This window comes from Drosophila serrata, unplaced genomic scaffold, assembly GCF_035046125.1.
Source record: "Drosophila serrata isolate PLE 108 unplaced genomic scaffold, ASM3504612v1 contig_276, whole genome shotgun sequence".
NCBI classification, from domain to species: Eukaryota; Metazoa; Arthropoda; class Insecta; order Diptera; family Drosophilidae; genus Drosophila; species Drosophila serrata.
The window spans coordinates 10,643,959-10,657,658 of NW_028257174.1; the positions used below are offsets into that span (position 1 = coordinate 10,643,959).

Consider the following 13,700-nt stretch of genomic DNA (forward strand, 5'->3'; position numbering starts at 1 on the left):
TAGATCTTCTTTTTCGAATTTTACGAGTGTGATATATGTATATATTTCTTTAGTTACTAACTATAGAGCACTCAAAATAGTATACAAACTCAAGATGAATTCAAACTTAGAATAAAGGACTATAAAATATATATATAGACACGGGATCGACCAATTGAGGCGGTGTACAAATTAAAAGTTTGGCAACAAAAAAGAGATGAGCGATCGCAGATGCTTTTAGAGTATTATTATTGCGGGTATATATATGTTTATATATATATTAAATGTTGTGTGATGATTAGTGGCAGTGTAATGGTGACTTATTTAGTTAGTACAATTAGTTTTACCGCTAAGCGTTTCGATACGGTATTAGTATATATGATAATATTAGCATTGGATGGTGTCACGATCGCCACGAAATGGGAGAATTGTTATTTAACTATGGAAGAACTCTAAAACAAATTAGATTAATCTTGTAAAGGAAAGCATGTAATATTCATAATTTGAATTTAGTGAAAATTATTATTAAAATGAAGTCATCAAGTATGAAACATGAAAAAGTAATTTAAAATAAATACTTATTACATAGAAAATTAAAATTAAAAGTGTATATATATATGAAGAGAGATGAAAATGACTAAATATATATATACTAGAATTATAATAATTTAAAAAATTTAAAAACTCCTTAAAAAATGATACATTTCAACTGAACATTTATTATTTTGGTTCACAAAATAATTAAACTATATAAGTTTATGTATAAAAACCAATATACTATTCAACTCTTTTCTATATTTGTGGCGATCGTGATTAGTAGTACATATATATTTGTTGGGTTTTGATAGGTTCGATTTATGCAAAAGCGTTTGTAATTAATTTTTCTTGTTGTTGACATCGCCTGGGCATTCGGTACAAATGACATACGGTTGCTAATGCTATGACAATGTTTTACGACAAACTATACACGAGCTTACGACATACGACATGGCAGTCTTGTTGGCCTACGATGCGGCTACGTTACATTACATTACGCATACGCAGTGGGGGACGGGATGTGCGATCACAGTTACAGTCTAGGCTTGGGCTTGGCTCTGGGGTCTGAACTCTTGACCCTTTTCTGGCCCACTCACTGGACCGCAATGTGTGACTTACCGCTGTGCATTCGCTTGATGTGTGCCTTTAGCTTTTGGGGCTGACAGAATTTGCGGCCACAGAAATCGCAGACAGGCCTCGAACGATTGGGATTTGAGGCACAACCATAGGTGCGATGCATCTCCAGGTAGTTGAGTCGCAGGAAGAACTTGCTACAAAACTGGCACTGATAGGCACCCTTGCCATCATGCTTCTCCGCGGCATGCTTCATGATGTTGTCCTTGCCAAGGACAGCCTCACCGCAGACCTTGCAATGGTATTTCCGAATGGTTAGACTCATCGAGGGATCGTGGAAGACAGAGCAATGGGTGCGATAGTACAGCGGATGCTCAAACTTTAGGTTGCAGCCACCGCAATCTATATATGTAGGGGAGACATAAGGTTATATCTTTGAATATTAAAATAGATAGATAGAAACCCACTCGTCTTCTCCGTGTGCTTCTTGCGCCACATGGTATTGCAATCATCACTCCAGTACAGCAACTCCATGCCATTCCTTAGATCTCGACAGCTTACAAAGTAAGCTTGACGATCAATGGACACCAGATTGACATTGCGCTCCTCATAGCTGGGCGCCGGTCGGACAAATCGCAACCAATTTGAGGCATTGGGGTTATCGCAGCACAGCAGATATGACTTATCCGCTCCAGCCTCACACATCTCAAAGATCCACTTCATGTCGCTACCCTCACGTACCTCACCGGTCTGCGCCGGTTGGCCAATGAGGGGACCCAATTTGGTAAAGGCCCTTACCTCTGTGCGGGCAAACACACCGGTCACATTGGGCTCCACATTGTGCAGCTCGAATTCCGCGGGCACTGAGGCCTCCGCAAAGGTTATCAGTGGCTTGGTCTCCAGCTCTGAGAGTTGCGATGACTCATCCATATCCATATCCATATCCTCCATGTCCTCCATGTCATCATCCTCATGCCGTTGCCTGCCGCTGGCCCTTTTCGCCTGCCTCTGGGCATCGGCCTTCAGTTTGGCCAGTGCCTCCAGATTCCGCCGCTCGATCCACTCGCCCAGGTCAACGGCATCGGTCACATTGCCGCAGGCATTGCGCAGTGGACACATTTTGTGGTCATGTGTGATGGAGCATTCGCGGCAGGACTGATGCGATCGGAAGGCTATATCATGTTCGTCCTCTTCTTCGACGAAATTCTGCTCCATTTTCATTTCGCGGGCCAGGGCCTCCTCGTCAAGTTCCTCATCATCGTCGTCGTCCTCATCATTGCCAGGCGCACCCATGCCCGGTTCATCCTCATGCTCGTCATAGGAGTTGGGTGGCATCATGGCCGCTGCTGCCGCTGCTGCAGCTGCAGCTGCTGCTGCTGCCGCCTTGGCTGCCTGGGACTTCTTGCCACCCTGCGACTTGGAGCGGACATGGAAGTTACTTAACTGGCCATTGCTGGTGGTGATGCCAGGTCCTCCTCCGGCTAGGCCATCCACGGCATCCATGGCGGGCATGTTGGCCAGCAGATGCTGATGTTGCTGCTGCTGTTGATGCTGCTGGTGCTGTTGCTGCTGCTGGTCCTCGTCGTCCTCATCTTCATCGCTGCCATGCCCCTCCGCTGCCGCTGCTGCTGCTGCTGCCGCTGCCGCCGCTGCTGCTGCTTTCTTGAGGCACAACGCATTCGGTAGCGACTCCTTGCTATTGGCCTCCAGTTCGCTCTTGATCTTCTCGGCAATGCGGCAGTCAAGGACCTCGGGTAACGCCGAGGAGGCAGCTGCTGCTGCCGCCGCTGCAGCTGCAGCTGCTGCTCCCGCTTTGAGGGCTGCCGCCGCCGCCTTGGCCTCCTGCTTCTTGGACTTGGTATAGCTGTAGCCACCTCCTGCTGCACTTCCTCCGGCCGCTGCGGCTGCTGCTGCTGCTGCCGCTGCAGCCGCCGCTGCTGCTGATCCCTTCCCCTTGCCGGCATAGCCATTGAGGGCTTCGGAACTGAATTGGACACGCTTCTTGTACCGCTTGCGTTGTGGCGGCGTGGGCGTGGCCATGGGCAGAGAGGCCGCCGAGGCAGAGTCACCGTTCCCACTTGTATTGCCATTGCCGTTCAGCGAGGAGTCGGGCGGTGGGGCAAAGTCCTTGGCGCTGAGATTCGGTTCCAGCTTGAAGTTGCCATCGAAGCCTTTGGTGGGCGTGTGCGCGGGCGAGGGCGGGGGTAGACTAAAATGAGAGAAAAAAGAAAATTGATCAGGTTATATATCTAGGATCTTAATATATATAAATACATATATATTACATGCTATTCTTACCCTGTGAAATTTTATTTTTATATATTGCAGTGTGCAATTAAAAATTAGGATTGTTTTGGAAATCAAATATAACTAAGCTTAAAACTTTGAGGCTCTTTGAATATTCACATATTTATTAATATTTTTATATGACTATTATTATGGCAGATCAAAGATTTAAAAACTCATAACTTGGCCAAAAAAGCATTAATTTCAAATCGGAAAACTGTTCTATGTTAGTTTTTATTAGGTTAATAAATCTGCTTACTTTAATTAAAAATTAAATAAATTAAAATTTTTATCATTTTTTTTTACAATTTTAACGATGAAACCCCTTATAAAATTTATAAAAAATCGGAAAATATTTTTTTGTTTCCCGACATAGCTAGAAAGATTCGCCTGGTGATGCTGATCAAGAATATATATGATTTATAGGGTCGGAAATGATTCCTTCAATGCGTTTTGAGCTTCAGACTTAAATTATAATACCCTGCAAATGTATAAAAATATATAAAAACGAAGCAAGAAGCTGATAAAACTGTACAGAAAATGATAGATGGAATGACGAAGAGATAGTTTTGTGGAGTCTGGGTAAAAGTGGGTCGATGAAATTTATTTATTTCTGGTCTATGTTCCGGTCCCTTGGCCAGGCGAAGGACCAGAGGCTATCCTGCATCCGTATGTCCGGCATCACCCCTGTGTCCTTCTCTCTGTCCCTTTTCGTGTCCCTTTCCTTGTCTCTGTCCTTGTTCTTGTTATTGTTGTCGCTTTCGCGTTTAATTAATTTCGCTTATTCTTTGCTTGCTGCTTCGCGTCCCGCTCGAGGGGTCAAAAGGTGGCTTACGGGGAAGGGAGGGGAGGAGGGTGTCAGTCCAGAAAAGAAGAGGAAATTCTCTGAAAAATACCCTATAAACCTTTTGAAATAACCTTTAAACTGCCTTTAAAATACCTTCTTAAATCATTTTAAAATATCTTCTGATATAAACTCATTAATACCTCTTATATACCTTCTTAAATACCACTAAGATACAGTCTGATATAACCTTTTTAAAACTCTCTGAAGTATTATTGGAAATATCCTCTAATATAGCCTCTAAAATACCTTAAAAATACTTTTTGATACCTCTTAAGCACCCTTTTTTAAATAACATCTGATATACCGTATTAAATGCTTTTAAAATAACCTCTTAAATATTTTCTAAAATACTTTCAGAACTAATCCAAAAATACCCTGGAAAATTCTCTTTGGATAACCTGTGATTGACTGTAAGTAGATCTTTATCCAACAGTATTTATATTGAATTTATAAAAAAGTAAAGCTTTTTAATTATTTAAGTTGTTAGCTATGACATTGATATCCTCCAGATAGTCTTCTATTTATTCAGGGTTCAAGATAGTTAATTGTATAATTAATTAATGTTAAATTCTGTATTTGTACAAGTTATTCAAAGAGAGTTACCTTATATTTTCTTAATCAGTATAGGTTCAAGAAAGCCTTAAATTTAAAATGCAGAAAAACAAGGGGGGTTTTTTAAGGATATTCCCCGATATGAAAACACTGACATATTGACACTTTTATCATTATTCCAACTGTCTGCTCCTCTAGCCGCAGTTTTTTTCTTTTCTTTTTACATTTTCCTTAACATTTTAGTTGCAGCAACTTGTTGTTGCTGGGTCATTCCAGAAGTTTTGATGGTTTCAAAGTGCAGCAGTTCGCGAGCTCTCTCTCTCTCTCTCTTTTACCCTTCTTTGGGATGCAGTGCATCCCCTTAGCCATACCCAGAACCTTCTTCATTTCCATCTCTAAACCTCTCTCTTCTCTCCGCTTAAATTCGTGTGTTGGAAATTCATCAGCAGCAACATCAGCATCATCGTGAGACTGCACTATGGGTTTTGGTCCCTGGTTCATGGTCCTTGGTCCTTGGTCCTTGGTCGTTGTTGCCTCCACACCCCCTCCCTTTGACTAATCCCCTCCCCCCAACCAGCAAGTAGTAGCCAACTCCCTCTACTCTCTCCCCCCACTTTGCTTTGGCCTTGTTGTTTTTGTTTCTCTTTGGGGAGCTGCGTTGTGTTATCGTTCATTAAATCCTCCACCTTGGAACCTTAACAACAATATCGAAAACAGCGGCGGGCAAGAGCAAGAGCGATATGGATACGAACTGAGGCGAGGCTAGGGCATTCTCCACATCCTTCCAACCCACCACAGCTATCCACTTACCCTGCTCTACTTTGTCTCAGCCTTCTCGGACCCCATTTTCCACCCCCAAAAACAAGAGGCATACCCCCCCTTTGCTTTTCTTTGACCGCAGCAGAGAGCGAGGCGAGAATGGCAGCTGGCTGGAGCATATTCCGTGTGCTCCACGCGCCAAGTTCTCCATGCTCCCAGCTCCCCGTGCTCCTTGCTCCCTGCTCCCTGCTCTCCCTGCTCCAATCTCCCTTCTCCCCTCTCCAACCGATGGGGGTTCCGTTCTGGTTCTGGTTCTGCTTCTGGGTGAGTGTCTCTGCCATTAATGTGCTGCTCGATGGGCACTGCGGGCGATGTGGCAGTGGCAAGGATGCCCAGTGTGTTCTGGGGGATGGTGGGATGGTGGCTTTGGGAATGGAGAACTCGTGTGCGTTGCTCGTTGGCGCATTAAGCATACACAGACAGAGGACTCACACACACACACACATATAACACACAAAGACAATCGCACAACAATTTTGTGCTTTTTGGCGAAAATTTTCGCAGAAATTGGCGACATGGCGTATACGAAATGCGAATTGGCAAAAGGCGGCAAAGGAAATGAATGGTGGGGAAGGAAGCGAGGGGAAAAGGGTGGGTTATCATCTGCTGTTCGTGTGTGTGTGTGTGTGCGTGCGTGTGTCTGATTACAATGAGGCTGTGTGAGGAAATGGAAAATGGGGAAATCGAGCACAAGCTCAACTGTTCGCACTGGCACAGGAAATGCCAAAAGAAGAAGCTTCTGATTAGTGTCGAGAGATGGGGAATCATCGAATAATCGAATGTCCTTGTACGAATATTAACAAGAAATATTTATTTATATTCAAAATGAAATATTTCCTTGTGAAATATTTAAAATATATACATATTTATATTCAAAATAAAATATGTTTATTTTTAACTTTCGCTTTTATCCTTATTTATATTATTTTAAAGCTGCAAATACTAATTTTACACTGGAATAAAATAAATATATTTACTTTAGAAAACTGCAATCTAAGCTGACTCAAAAAAAATCGTTTAAACCTTTATAAATTAAATATTTATGTTTCTGCCTATAGAACATATATCAATTTTGATCAAAAGAGTATATAGAACATCTTGATATTTTAATTTCGTGTGGTTTATCTGATATTTTGCTTATTGAACAAAAAAATATGAATAATTATAAATCAATATTAAAAACAATTTCAATGAAAAATATTAACTAAATTAGGCATAATCTATCGAGCTTATCTGCTTGGTTAATAACATAATTTATAATATTTTATAAATATTAAAGAGGACTTTAAACAAAGGGATCTTGAATAGGGAAACCCCCAAAACATCGGTCAGTTAAATGAAATGTGAGGCAAGGTGATTCCCTGTTCATGTCATTATGGGTGCAACAAGCTTCTCCAATGATCGAAGCGAGGTCCTGGCCTCCTTATTGTGGCATTCGCAAAGGCAAATGCAAAACCAAAAGCAAAGGCAGAAGGGAGAAGGGAGAAGTAGAGGCTTGGCAGATGAAGGGGGCAGAAAACAGAGGCGGAAAGGTGGCAGTTGCCGCTCAGCGTGATTCAGGCATTTTCAGCATTGGCATTTCCCATTTTACGGGTAAGAGGGAAAAGCGGGTAAAGTGAAGGATATGAGTGGGGAAAGGGGGGGAATAAAGGGGGTTAAGGGAGGCTGATTCAAAGCGCCAAATGGCGCGCTCGACTGCAATGCAACGAGAGCAACAACAACAACAAGCACAAGGCGTGGCATGAGGTATGGGAGACAAATGGGTATGGGAATTCGCGACACATTCACGTTGCAAGGATGTATGTTTACGTATTGCTATCTCATACTCTATATATTTCTCCCTCTCCCTCTGTCTTTACCTCTTTCTCTCTGTCTCTTCCCTTCTTTCACTCTCCCTTGCTCTTTCTCCAAGCTTTGCAGCTTGGCTCCTCGCTCGGTTTTACATTGACAGAAATAACTTTAATTCGATTTTTAATACTAAGAATCTTGGTTTCTTTAACCTAAAAAGTAACCCTTTCAAATCAGTAAATGTAGGTTTCTACAGAAAATAATTATTTCTATAAGCAACTATATATATTTGTGTATATAGTTTCAAAATGCAACTTAATTTGACTGATAAATATGAAAGTTATTAGACAATAAGCTTGCAAAATCAAAGCAACATCGTTGCATGTATGTTGCTGGCACCAATGGATGTTGCTCAACATGTTGGGAGGAATATTTACCTAGCAACAATTTCTTGTGCATGCCACCATTTTAAATAGATCATTAAATTAATTATTTATTAATAATTATTATTGGACTATGTGATCTGTGTGCTTAATTTAAAGCTCAAAGGTTTAAGTATGTCACAATTAAGCATACTTCATCAAAAAGAATTAAAACTGCTAGGAAATGTTGTGATCCCAGCTTATCTTCAGTCAGATACTTTTCTTCGAGACACATTCTTCCAGGAAGTTCTTTAACTTCTCCCATCTTCTCCAAATCTTTGAAGACATTTCAAAACCCTTAAATGTTTTCAATAAAACCCTCTTTTTTTCTGACCGTGCATCGCTGATGTTCGCCGATTGGCAACATGGCATGCAAATGCAACCAGCAACATGCTTGAGTATGTGTTCGTTCGTCTGCCTCTTCTATGTGTGTGTGTGTGTGTGTTTGTACGATTGCGAGTGTGTTGCTTTTTCCGCTTCCGTTGACATGGCGGCAGCGACTATGGAATAAGGAATACGGAATACGAAACACGAAATACGAAATACAGAATATGGCTATGACTACGACTGAGGCAGCAGCAAGCATTGGCAGCGACATGAAAGCGCCGTTGCATGCAACCGCATGAGTACCGCATTTGTGCCTTTGTGCCACACGGCCAAAAAAAAAGGGGTTGAAGGGGTAGAGGGGCTGAGAGGCTAACAGGGTTCTCAGGGGTTTGAGGGGGCGGCAGCGGTTGAGTGTGGGCTGAGTGGGCAGGGATGCATTCGGGCATGAATCGCTTTTACATGGCTCGCTTTTGTGCCGCTTCGCTTTTCTTCTTCTCTTCTGGTGGGCGCTCAAGGCGAGCTTCTACCGCGGCACTTGAGGGCCCCCTGTTGTGCGTGTGTATGTGTGTGTGTGTGTGTGTGTTGCCCAAAAAGCTTTGAGTGTGTGTGCAAGTGCATTTCTGCGAACAACTATCAACAATCATGGCCAGCGAAGCGTTGCCATATCTCTCACTTCCAGCCGAATCGGCTCTTTTGTCTTGATTTCTTCCTTTTAAGCCGCGACTTTGACTGCCTATGTGTGTGTGTTTTGAAGTATGTGTGTGTGTGTGTGTGTGTGTGCTTTGGAGTGTGTGTGTGTGTGCTGGTTAATCAACAGGACAAGAGAATAGAGCACAGAAGGAGGCAGCGAAAAGGACGAGACAGTGAAAGGATGCTAACGAGTTTGTGTTGCCAGATCAGTGAATGATTCATATCTCTATGGTTGTCAGGGGTTGTCCAAATTAATTATTTTAAATTTATAATAAATCAGCGAGTTAGGTGTTACAGAAATTACCAATTACCAATTACCCTTTTAAATGGTATCGAACAAAAATTTATATGTTTAACAGAAACTAAGTTAAAACATTTCATTTCATACTTTTAAAAAAGAGTTCAAGGGTTTTAAATGCTGTTAGGGTTTCCTCTATTACCTAAGATTATATTTTAAATTAAATATTAAATATGTAATTGTTATAACGTCTTTCCCAGACAAAGTTTAAAGAAGCTGAAGCCTATGTGATTACTAAACATTATATAGCAATAACTACACATTCTTAAATGGTGTGTCTAGTAAAAAAACTATCCTCATTCTTTTTTCCACCTATCTCCTTCCCTGATATTAGCTGAGTTAAGGAATTTAAGCATAAAATAATGATCTACTCACTTGTTCAGCCGATCCGTGTCGTTATCGGCCAGGTTGAGCAGGTAAGCAACGAACTCCACATCGTTCTTGAACTGCAACCGGGTGCGCATGTGCTCCCACTTTTCCGCGTTCTTGGTGCCGATGTAGATGTTTTTACTATAGTTCTGATGGCGGTACTTCCGACGTTCGCTGGCAGCGCTGCTGCCACCGCTACCGCTTCCGTTGCCGTTGCCCTGCTGCTGGTGTTGCTGCTGCTGATGCTGCTGCTGCTGTTGTTGCTGCTGCTGATGCTGCTGAAGCGCTGAGCCACCCACAAGTCCGCTCAAGGAAGAGGCCCCACGTGAGTTACCGCCGCCACCAGCGGATACCGCTCCCATAAGGTCATTGCAACAGCCTACACCACCTGGTCCACTGCCAGCGCCCGCCGAGCTGCCGCCATGAGTGGAGCTGAGGGCGTGGTTGCTGTTGTTGTTCGTGGAGAAGCTCGTGTTGCTGTTGCCACCCAGCAGACTGCTGGGTCCTGGCTGTTGTTGCTGAGCATTAGACGAGGACATTGGGGCACCGCTACTGCTGCTGGCCATGTCCAGAGCGGTGGCATTCTGTTGCTCCAGTTGGGCATTCAGCTTGGCGGCTGCGGCTGCTGCAGCGGCTGCTGCTGCTGCTGCCGCTGCAGCTGCAACAGCGCTCATGTGTAGGCCGCTGCTTTCGGCAGCAGCAGCGGAGTTCAGGTGGGCCGAGGAGAGGGTGGCCCGGCTATCCAGGTGACTGCTGGCGGCCTCGTCTTCCTCCTCGTCCTCGTCGTCGTCCTCCTCTTCCTCGCCCTCATCGTCATAGTCGGCGGGCTCCTGTTGCAGCTGCTGTTGCTGTTGCAACTGTTGTTGCTGCTGCTGCTGCTGTGGATCATGATGACTGGCGGGCAGGACATGCCTGAGGTCAGTGGGTCCCAGATCATGGCCATTACCTTGCTGCTGCTGCTGCTGCTGCTGGTGGTGGTGGTGATCATCCTCCTCATCGTCTTCCTCCTCCTCGTCGTAGTCTTCGTCCTCTTCCTCCGGCGCTGCCTGCTGCTGTGCCTGCAGGTGATCCTCTCGCTCTCGCTGATCCCGCTCGCGATCCCGCTGATCTCGCTTGCTGTTACCATTGTTATTGTTGTTGTTGTTATTATTATAGTGCTGCTGCTGCTGCTGCTTGTTGCCGTTGTGCAGCGCATTGACAGCGGCTGCTACCACAGCTGCCGCTGCCGCTGCACGTTGCTGCTGCTCGGCCGCTAGCTGCTGCTGCTGTTGCTGCTGCTGCTGCTGCTGATGGTGGTGCTCCTCGTCGTCTTCCTCCTCATCCTCGTCTTCCTCCTCCTCTTCCTCTTCCTCCTCCTCTTCTTCTTCGTCCATGCTGCTGCTGCTACTGCGACTGTTGTTGTTGTTACCAGTAGTGTTGCCATTATTGGTATTATTATTATTGTTATTGTTGTTGCTGCTGCTGCTGCTGTGCGGCAATTGTCCCGTCGCCGAGTTGTTGCTATTGTTACTGCTGCTGGTTAAGGCGGCCGCTGCTGCCGCTGCCGCTGCCGCCGCTGCTGCGGCGCGACTGAGGAAGGGTGGGCGTGGCACAAGGGGCGTATCGGAGTTATCGGAGCTATCATTAAAATCGAAAGCACTAAAATCGGCCGCATTTGTTGCATTTGCAGCCGCTGCAGCTGCTGCTGCCGCTGCTGTTGCTGCTGCTGCTGCTGCTGCTGATGCTGATGCTTGTGGATTTGCGTTGCTTGTTTTGGACATGCTGCTGCTGCTGACGTCGCTGCCTATGCTGGCGTTGCTGCTGCTGCTGCTGGTGCTGATGCTGCTACTGCTGCTGCTGCTGCGACTTCTGCTGCGACTGCGGCTGCACCTTTGTTGTTGTTGTTGTTGTTGTTGTGCTGCTGCTGTTGCTGGTGCTGCTGCTGTTGTTGTTATTGTTGTTTTTAGTGTTGCCTTAGTTGTTGGTGGTGTTGTTGCTGCGCTTTGCCGAACGCTGCTCAGTTTTTGCTATTTGTTATTGTTGCTGGCACTGCTGCGACGCGAATGCTTATTGTTGCTATTGCTGCCGCCGCTGCTGGGCTGCTGCCGCTCAGCCTCCGATGGCGCCTTGCTTTGGTGCTGCTGCTGCTGCGATTGCTGCTGCTGCTGCTGCTGGTGTTGTTGCTTTTGCTTCTTCTTCATCATTCACACACACAAGTCGCGCGTGCGACACACTACACTTGTTGTTGCTGTTGCTGCTGTTGTTGTTGTTGCTGCTGCCTTTGCCGCTGCTGTTGTTGCATTGCTTTTCCCGGAGCTTTTCTCGCTTGAGGAATAATGCAGATTTTTTGTATCCTATTTTTTTGTTGTTACTTTGTTTCTTCTTCGAAGGCAGCGTCGCTGTTGCCGTCGACGTCTATGCCGACTGCGACTGCGACGGCGAACGCGAAAAAAGCGCAGAAAGAAATAACGGTAAACGGTTCGCCGAGTGCCACTCGCTGGTGTTGTTGTTTTTGCGTTTTTTTTTTGGCACCGGGTGGCAACGCCGCTGCAGGGATTTCTTCTTTTTTTTTGTTTGTATTATTTTTTGTTCCTTTTTTTTATTATTTATTCGATTTTAGTTTTATTTATCCTTTTTTTCTTTTACTCTTTCTGGGTTAATGTTTACATTTGCGTACTCCTTTCGATTGACCTTAACGCTTGCTTGTCTCAGTCTGGCAGCTGGAATTTAAGTTTAATTTAAGTTAAATCGAATAATTAAAGCTCGGCAGGAGGTCCCTGGCACCTAGAGAATATGCTCCTTCACTTGCGGTTGGGTTTTTGTGGTCACAGGGCAGTCAGAGTCTTGGACTTGGACTTTAGCTTGGACTATGTTATGATGCCATACGTTACACACACGCACACACACACACACACACAAATGATTTCGATTTTCCAATTCACTTTTCTTTGCTTTTGACACTAAAAAAAAAATTAACAAAAAAAGAAAACAGAAGGAAGGACAAGGAATTAAAACATATTGAAGGATCTATGCAGTTATTTTTGCTTGGCATTGGTAATTTGTTGTCGTTGAAGCTTGTTGTTGTTGAAGTTTGTTGTTGTTGTTGATTATTATTATTGTTGTTGTGGTTGTTGTTATTATTGTTTGCTGCTTTGCAATTTCCAGAATTTGGTTAGTATTTTTTTCTCCGTTTTTTGAGGACAAGGGTGTGCGTGTGTTTGTGTGTGTGTGCGACACCCACCCAAAATCTCAAAGAGAGAGAGAGAGAGAGCGAGCGAGAGAGAGCGCGCGAGGCGGTGGCGGTTTTCGCCTAGCGGGTGGGTGGGGGAAAAAGGGGTGGTGGGTGGGCAAAAGGGATATGTTGAGGGGGAGGAAGGGGGGCTTCCCAGCTAGACGCCTCGCCTTCTTCTACAGCTCCTTTTGCTAGGACCTTTTTCTTACGCACTTTTTTCGCTTCACTTGAAAAGAATTTGTTAAAAAAAAATCACAAAAAACACTAGCACACTTTTTCGCGCTTGTTGTTGTTTTAATTTATGTTATTTAACTGCTTTGCTTTTTGCTCCTTTTCTTGTTTGGTGTGTCCTTTCTGGTTCCTTTTGGTTTTCCAACGTCCGCCGTTCGTGATTAGCGATTTCTCTGCGAGCGCTCATATGCCGTTACTCGCTGGTCGCGACGGAATGAAGGACTTTTTATTTATGTGTATGTCCTCGCCGCAGTCGCAGCAGCAGCAGAATCAGCAGCAGCAGTTGTTCCCGGCTAAAGGCAGCGACGCCGGCAGCGCCACTTCCTGCGCGCTCCGCTCTCCGTTGCGAAAAAGTTCTAGCGAACGGCCGCCAAAGCCCCCTCACACACACACGCACACACTGACATGGGCACTGGCACACGCACACGCTCGCAACACACTCACTCGTCCTCTCACACACTCGCCCAGTTGGATTACCGAGAGCCATTGCCTCCGCCATCTCCCTCTCTCTCTCTCTCTCTCTCACACACACACTCTCGTTGGCAGACCAAAAAGCTCGCTGAAGTCGCGGCTAAAGTCGACGTCGACGTCGTGTCCTGTCCTATCGCTGTTTTTGACGTCGCGATTCCTTCTGCACTTGTGTGAGTGCGAATGTATGCGGGTGTCCCGTTTGTGTGTGTGTGTGTGTGTGTGTGTGCACGCGAATTGAGATGACGACGACAGCAACAGCAATAATAACAACAACACACCAGCGAGAACACGAACAACTCT

The 13,700-nt window shown here is 45.0% G+C and overlaps 1 protein-coding gene across 4 annotated transcripts in view; it reads right to left on the reverse strand.

Annotated features, from left to right (window-relative positions):
- Nucleotides 1–13,340, reverse strand: part of LOC110181777 (uncharacterized) — a 20,474-nt gene extending 7,134 nt beyond the window's left edge. For all 4 annotated transcript variants that reach the window (XM_086836467.1, XM_086836465.1, XM_086836466.1 and 1 more), the window contains exons 1-4: nucleotides 12,912–13,340; nucleotides 9,494–12,186; nucleotides 1,557–3,298; nucleotides 1,135–1,491 (exon numbers count right to left, since the gene is read on the reverse strand). In XM_086836467.1, the coding sequence (XP_086692593.1) occupies nucleotides 1,135–1,491; nucleotides 1,557–3,298; nucleotides 9,494–11,247 (3,853 nt within the window). In that variant the 5' untranslated portion in view covers nucleotides 11,248–12,186; nucleotides 12,912–13,340. The remainder of the gene's footprint in view (nucleotides 1–1,134; nucleotides 1,492–1,556; nucleotides 3,299–9,493; nucleotides 12,187–12,911) is intronic.
- Between the last annotated feature and the right edge of the window lie 360 nt (nucleotides 13,341–13,700).